Below are 8,565 nucleotides of genomic sequence, written 5' to 3'. Positions count from 1 at the left end.
TATTATATTAAATATCAGGTCTAAGGCAATCAATCAACCAATGCCTGATGCTTAGACTCAGTGGCCAAATGGAATATAAACACAGAGTTAGCTGAGGAGTTTCAGGAGGCTTAAACATCACTTTTATTCTGGTTCTCACACTGACTGCCATACTGCCATACTGCCAGCCCCAGGAAACACACACACACACACACACACACACACACACACACACACACACACGAGCCACCCAGGAACTTTCCTGCTGACCAAGTTCTAGTTCTCAGAACACAGGTGTCTCCCTGCCCTTATCACACTTACAGCACATGCAGTTACACCCAAAACATCACAGCACTACTGCGCTTGTTCAGACATGGCTGCAGCCAGGCTTAAACTACCTGGTTTATAGATGACACATTACAGTTTAGCACACGTCTGTCTTTCACAGATCTACAGGATTTTCTTGACTGAATTATGGTTCAATATGCTACTCCTGCGTTGGCATCCATGGCCCATAATGGACCAAACTGAAAGTTCTAGGAAGCTGTGGAACCCTCTGAACAAGTTGCTCTAAGTAAGACCCAGCTAAAGAGAATGACCGTTGTTACTCTTCTATTTCAGGTGAAACGGATTTCTGAAGATCCTCCTTGCAAATGCCCAAACAAGTTCTGTGTTGAGCGGCTCTCCCAAGGGAGATACCGAGTGGGAGAAAAGATCCTCTTCATTAGGGTAAAAGTTCTTACTTTTCTCTTCTTTCCCTTCATGAGATGTCTCGGGAGTAAAGGTGGGGGTTGTAGAAAAACATGGCAGGTGAGTAAATGGTAACTTTCTTTGTGGTTGTTTGCAGTTGCCTTGAAAATGGAAGGTAGGAATATTTCTTTAATACCTGCAATAATGTAAATAATTCTAAATAAATAGAACCATCCATTTTTACATATGCACAGAAACAAACTCACTATAGGGAGAACAGCCACTAAATAGAATAAAACAAAGAAAAGGAAAAAATGGTTTATATATTTAGTTTTCAAAGGAACTAAAATGAAGAAAGAGAAATAATGGTCTGATGGGGTGGGTCTTCTATACCTCAGTTCTAGAAATAATCATTTACTTGTTCCTGGGTACCATTTAGAGTGTTTGAACATGGTAGTTCTAGACATCTGTATCATGATCCAGGCTAAGGAATGAAAGTGCAAACAAAGTCAAATGACACTTAAGTGGCACTTTTCTGGTTCAAAATAAATGAATGTGGGTCTACACCAATGATTGATTTGGCAGTCTCATATAAATCCTCATTTTCACTTGTTCTCATTTAAATCCTTACTGGGCATCATGGACAGTTTTATACTACAAAACGTGGTTCAGAGAGGTAAAACTCTCAGTCTTTCAATTGCAGTGTTTTCTAGATAACAGAGTCTAGTCTTTTTAGTATAGTGTGTGACTTTTGCTAAGACCAAGAATTCTTTCTTTAAGAAAATGAAAATTATTAAAAATATAAACTGTAAGAAGTTTTCAATAACAAAAATGCTTTCTGCCTTATTTGTTAGTTAACTCATAAATGATAGCAGTTATGATTCAAAGGTACCATATTATCTTCTCAGTTCAATAATTTTAAAATATCTTGCTTGTTATTTTGTAGAAAGGTTGTTTTGAACATGTTCAGCTAGATAATTAATTTTTATGATTGTTAAAATAGAGGTGATGAATTGGAGATCTTATCAGTGTAAGGATTTCCTTCATTTCAACTTTTGACTAAAACATATTTGTGAGTTTTAAGACTATGCTATATGTCTGAAGATAACATTGATTAAGATTAATCTTAGAAAAGAATGTCAATAATTTTTTTGTTCTAACCTAATTTTAGTCAAATATTACTAACTGACTTTTGTGTTTTAATTTCTAGGTAATAATTGTTCTTTTACTTTGGAATGGCAACTAAAGGGATAAAAACTATAATGTGATAAATTATTGCTGTAGGTTTGAGAACAAATCTGGGTAAATCAACTTTTTAAGATAAAACAGTTGCCTGAGTCATTGCTGATTATTCTGATGTGTTAAAAATGAGTTCATTTGAGTAGAAGTTTACAAATCTTATTGGTGTTTCATTCAACCAATTGTACACATTTTGCTTTATAGCATTAATTACAATTTATTAATGTAATTAATTCACTACACTGTCTAACCAAACTCTTATTGTATATCACCTTTCCTTTCACCCAGCTCACCTATTTGTTATTTTTACTCCTCTCCCCCCTCCTTCCTCATCCCAATTAGCTATCCAAGATTGATTCTAAAAGATGATTTTTTGTTGCCAAGAGATCCATTGATCTGTATTTCAGTGAAACTTTCTGCTTTCACTTCGTATTTTAAGTATTCGTGATTTAGAATCTCCACAGATATGTTTTCTTTCCACCAGATTGATTTTCTAGGTTGACTTTGGCTCTCTTGGAACATCAGTAACTTGAGCTTAGAATTAAAACATAGGGTTTTATTTATCTAAAAAGAGAAATTCTTTTTTAAATATAAATGTTATTAGAACCCTTGATTAAATAAAAGTCTCCTCTCTATTACAACTTATTATTTTAGGCAAAAATATCTATGTTATTTATGTTTGTGTCTCATATCATATATTTAGTCCGTTTATCAATAGCAAGTAATATCTATACTTAGAAATAGTGTAAGTTCATAGAGTCTTCAACATATTAGATACGTTTTTTATATTTCTTTTCTTTTTTAAAGGAAATGGTTCTCTTTTTTTGGTAAAATCTATCCATGTTGTTTATACAAGGTTTGAGATTTGATTTCCTAAAAAAAAAAAAAAAAAAAACCAAAACAAGACAACAAATACCTTGGTGATAGCATTTAAATTTAAGTTCAGTTAACACATCAGGAAATATTGTGCACATTCGGTTTCCTACTCCTAGTGTTTCAGGTAAGCCTGCTCTAAGAATTAACTCTGGTGAGGAGACTCTCCAGATGGATCAGCAAATGACATCATGTTGCTGTGGTGCGTGGTTTAGAAGAGTGTTTTAATGAACTTTAGTTAGTTATTTTCTTGATATTTGCCCTATGCACAAAATAGCAATCCCATTTTTAATAGAAAAGTGAAATTTATTTTAAAATTGACGCTAATTTTTAATGCAACATTTCTTATCACTGCCTAAATTATAAATCCAAACTCCCTTTGAAAAAAAAAGTAATTCATATATATTTGTTTAAATTTTAATCATCTGTTTATGAGTATAGTTTCACCTGTATGAAGCAAAGTCATTCTAAAAAGTCTCTAAACTCTTTCTCTTATTATCCCTAGAAGCATTTTACCTCCCACTCTCTTGTGTTTGTGAATTAAAATTTCATGGAAGGGGAACATGTGTCTTTAGATGTACATTTTCCTCCTGTTTCTTCCTTTCCACATGAAATGACCTGAAAATGACACAGTCATGTGTGTATACTTTGACTAGAATATTGTGTCAAGTACTTTGATTGTTATTCTGCTCTAACTCATTGTAAGGAATTGGCAATTACTAACTAAAAGGGAAAATGAACAAACAAAATCAACCTCAGAGGTGTGGAGTTTTCAAATGGCCAAATGGTTTACAGCTCCTTAATATTGTGACTTTAAATTTCTCTGAATACCTGAATTAAGTTATAAACATCAACTGTCAAATCTCAAAAGGAGAAAGATTGCATCACTGTATCTTTTTGTCATTATCGATTTTATATGATTGACTATTTAACAACAGCATATTTTAAACGTTGACATGTATTTATTCAAATTTCCAAATATGGTCACATTACTTGGCTATAAAAAGCATTCTACAGGATGTGCATACAGTGAAGTGTAAATGGTGTCTTAACAAATGTCTCCGAGTTACCTGCCTATCCCTGGAGCAACAGTGTCTTCATATAACCATACATAGTAAACTTGCCCAATGCAAACAACTTGTGCTTCTTGCTGTTGTGTGAGAAGCTGTTGACTAGATTCTGGCTAAAAGCAACCTTCTCTGTGCAGACTGGCCTGACACTATGGTGTGTTTTCAAGGCTTTGATCTTGAAAACAAAATCAAAGAGCAAATTTTCCAGCTTTATCTTTTGAGATGCCTCTAAAAAAGAAGAAAAAGAAAAACAAACCAAACTCCACAAACTCACTTCCATTGAATCAGTTCAGACTCATAGTGGCCTCAGATTCCAAGAAGTCTTGGATTCCAAGGATTCTTGGATTCCAAGGATTCTTCCAAGGATTCTTCCAAGGATTCATAGTGGATTCTTGGATTTCCAAGAAGGTTGTAAATCGTAACACACCTCACCTCATTGCCATTGAGTAGGAATATAATTGATGCTCCATTGGGTTTCCCAGGCTGTGAATTACGGGGGGAGGTTGCTCATCGTGCTTCCAGGGAACCACTAGTGAATTGGAATCACCAGAGATGCTTGTCCTTTGATTAAGTAGTACAGCTCTCTGTGGATTTTTCCACCAGAGCTCCCCTAAATTTTGACTGGATGTTCTCCTAAAGAACATTGGTGGATTCAAACTACTGTCCTTTAAGCCAACAGCCCAGCACCTTATGAATGCCACTAGAGATGTCTCTGGGTAGGTTCAAAAATTTAAAACTTTACAACTAATAGGTGCATCTTTAACCATTAGGACCTTTTAAGCTGCTGAGACTGTTCCATAAAGATAACAGAATCAGCAAAACATACACTCAGAAGTGAATATTCTATATAAAGTCATAAATACATGATGTTTTTAGTAAGTTTGGAACAAAAACATTTCCTCTTGGTATAATCTTCTCAAAATTAGCCAATGTTAACCACTTTCCCAGGTGTATTACCCACACACATACATGTGGCTTTGATTATGGTGTATGTACACAAATCTTCTGTTTCTACATTCACACAGACACAGTAAGAACAAATACGAATTAAAAGACAAAATATGGGGTGAAAAGTGCAACAGTGAATGACTGGAAACCGTAAGTCTCTGTAAACTTTCATTAAAATTAATAAAAAAAAGAAAAAGACAAAATATGTATTAATATCAGTGAAAACTCCAGAAAGACGGTGTCTGGTGGGAATCATTTGACAAAGAGTGCCATTTCTATGGATTTCTGTAGACCCATGTGTCTATAGAAATACACACAAATGCATCGATACACTTATATAGATTTGTTTGCATATACATAAATATCTCTGTTTATTTCTATTACATAGCAGAATAATCTCTACCCAAATCTAGTACATCATTTAGCATGATGAGAAATCTCTGAGGTTTATGTTTATTGTGTCAGGCAAACTTGATTATCTCTTACTAAAATGGGAATTTTCTTGTTTCCAATTTATAAGATACTTTCAAAAGCCATGTTTTTGCCTTATGCCTTCCAATGAGCAGCATTAGTTTTTTTAAAATAATGGACAAGCAATCTAAATGCAGCTAGTTTATATTTGCATTGTATACATAAAAATGTACCCTTCTCCCAAAAATATAAATATTTCAGCAATTTTTCAATGATGTATGTATTTGGACAGTGATGATAAAATCTCTTTGCAAATTTCTGTGGTAATACTGTGATATTACTGTTTGGCAATTCTATATATTTCTAAAGTGAATCTCAGTCCTAATGTCTTGATTTGAAGAGAAAAGAAATAACTTTTTTTTCTCTTATTTCTTTGTTTATTTTATTAGTTGGTTTCTCTGGGGCTATAAGTATCAAGAAATCATTTGTAATATGAACATATAGAAGCTTTTAGAATAGGACATCAGAAATACATAGTAGATGACATGAAAATGACTATATTTCAGGCAGTCCTTGAGTTAGGAACATCAGATTCAGATACTGCTCAAGCTTGCCTTTTGATGTTTTATGAAGTTGCTCTTACTTTGAAACAATTGAGCCATTGCATATTTGTAATAAATTCTTCCTCACAGTCACTTTTGCTTGCTGTCTGTGCAGCTTTTAAACCTTTGGGAATACCTCGGCTTGGAAAATGATTCATTTTGCTGCAACCTTCTGCTGAAAATTAGCATTTCCCCAGATAAAGTGATTCAGAATCCATATTCTAACAAGATCCACTCAGCTTGGAATGTTGTTAAAATGTGCATTCTGATTCAGGATATTTGGGGTGGAAATGCACATTGTCAGCAAGAGGTCAAACTGAAATGAAACTGTTCAAAACCCTGGATAAATCTTCTAGGCTTCTGTTGCATTAAAATAAGGTAGATGAGAGCAATTTATACCTGTTCTAACTTCCTACAAAGTGGATTTAAAGATACACTTATCAATGAATCTCCTTCAACTCCAGAACTGCCTGTGTTTGATTTGTAAACCCCAATTTTAAGACTGTATTTTATGTGAAAAATATAAAATTCATTTTCAAAATGTGCTACCTAGATAAGCAACATTAGCATCGCCTTGGAACTTGGTCTTGCAAATTATTGGCAGTTTAGAGGGGCCCAGCCCTCTGTGCTTTATTTGTTTATTTGGGGTATAAGTTATAAATCATATTAACTTTTTAATCAACAATTGATATTTTATTTTAAATATTATCATGTCTAATCAATCCCCTAATTGTATATTGCTTTTCTCATCACCCAGCTTATCCATTTATCAGTTCTTATTCCCCTTACCTTCCCTTATTCATACTTATTTTTAATAAGATTCTGATGTGTGCTGAAGTTAAAAAAACCCTCAAAATAAAAGGAAAAAATTCTAGAAAGATATTTGTTGTACAACCTGTTGGAAAATATTTGCTCATGTGATCATTGTATGCAAGATTCAGGTACTAAAAATTATAATTGTGATGACTTACATGCATGGTTGTGAAGACATGATTAATTAAGATGTTATTAGGTAGAAGAATGAACTCTGATATTCATACAATAAAAATAACAGTAAAGAAATGATACATCAGAATGGTTAAGGATTGAAAAAATTGGGATAAGTGAAAGAAGATTTTTTTTTGTTTTAGTTTTATTTGGTGGAGGAATAGAGTCATGAGCATTAATTTTTTTTGTTCTCTTTTCATTTTGAGGAGGATATTAAAAGAAAATTGACTTCTCTAAGAGAAGTCAGCAACCAGACAGTAAAATTGAGAATCTATAAAAGACCTGCAAGTTGTCAGATTAATTAGATAACTGTTCATTTTTATGATCCTTTTGCTAAACTTCCTTCACTTTTGTAAAGAGTAGTGAGATTATTAGATTTTTAGTGCTACTTAGACCTTGGTGGATTTTGTGTTTTGTTCTTGGCTTGTAGCCTTTTTACTTCTGCATTGAAGCTCTTGCCTTTCCTTATCTTCCTTTAATATTTTATCTGTTTGCGAAATGTACTCATATTGTTTAACATCTACACTAGGAAATATGCAAACATTTTTCTATACTCTGGATGATTCCCATTCTTTTTGGAGACCTCAGCAGTGAACTATGGACTCTGTGTTCTCTACTGCTCATTAAAGATGAGCCCTTTGGAGTCCCTTTTCCTTAGGGCCCAACAGTTAGTGGCATGGAAAGGATCCGATATGAGAATCAGTTCTAAATGTTTGAAATGGAAGCAAAGGGCTTTAATGAGTTTGACTCCTCATTGGTGTGAGACCTTTGAAGTGAACTGTGAAGGTCTAGTAGTGAAGAGCTGTGCTGCTAACCTGAAGGCCTGTGGTTTGAATCTCTGGGGGAGGAAGATGGTCAATTTCCTTCCCTGTGATTGTCTTGTCTTTGGAAGCCCCCTGGAGGGTCAGCTATCGGCAGGTTCTAATTCAGCAATACACAACAACAACAATAATATTCTGGTAGTAAGACTTTCTAACAAAATGCCAGTCAGCCAGGTCACATGTTAAAAAGTACCTGAGTTTTCGTGCTACTTGCTTTGGGCACTAAGGTGATAAGTACATATTTGGTTATATTTTTTTTTTTTACTGTTGTTACCATCTATTCCAAGGAATAATAGTTTCAAAAGATATTCAGATAAGATATTTGTGAAGAAGTATTAACATGATGAATAGTTTTAATAAGATTCTTTACTCACTAGACCATCAGAGCTCTCCTGTTAAGAACTGACTCTGGGAAGTTCTGACCATTTACACACATTATCTCATTTTAACATTACCTTCTGCTCTAGTGAATATTACCACTGTTTAGACAAGGAAGCTGAAACGTATAGATTGATTAGTTTGTCCCAAGTTACGTATCAGAGACTAGAAGGAGTGGAGTTCAAGTCCTGACCACCTGACCTCTGAATGTATCCTCTTCACTGCTGTGCAATACTGATTTCTCAAAGCATTCACTATACTAACAAATTAATTGATTTGGGATGAACATTCTTTTTAGCGATACAGCAGTGATCTGTCTATTTGCTCTACTGAAGTAACTTAGAGTTGCTGTGATGATGGACAGCTGTGCTATAGGTGTATCAAACTCCATAATTAGCTACCCATCATGGGCAGTGTTTGGTGCTCCCAGATTGCTTGAGGTTTGGAAGCAAAAGTGGCATCCATTTCCTAAACCACATGCCTCTGGAAAAGTCTATAAACTTGGAGAAACGATGATAGTTATAGAAAGGCTCCAGGCCTTTTGTTCATCCTTTTTTTATATCTAAA

The 8,565-nt window shown here is 34.3% G+C and overlaps 1 protein-coding gene across 1 annotated transcript in view; it reads left to right on the top strand.

Annotated features, from left to right (window-relative positions):
- The window catches only part of GAS2 (growth arrest-specific 2), a 175,308-nt gene that overhangs the window by 103,763 nt on the left and 62,980 nt on the right, over positions 1-8,565 (top strand). Inside the window, exon 7 of the mRNA XM_006892006.1 lies at positions 601-708. Coding sequence (XP_006892068.1) covers positions 601-708 — 108 coding nt within the window. The remainder of the gene's footprint in view (positions 1-600; positions 709-8,565) is intronic.

The sequence above is a fragment of the Elephantulus edwardii genome, unplaced genomic scaffold (assembly GCF_000299155.1).
Source record: "Elephantulus edwardii isolate Elephantulus edwardi_28Jun2011 unplaced genomic scaffold, EleEdw1.0 scaffold00109, whole genome shotgun sequence".
Lineage (NCBI taxonomy): Eukaryota > Metazoa > Chordata > Mammalia > Macroscelidea > Macroscelididae > Elephantulus > Elephantulus edwardii.
This window is presented reverse-complemented; position numbering and strand designations above follow the sequence as displayed.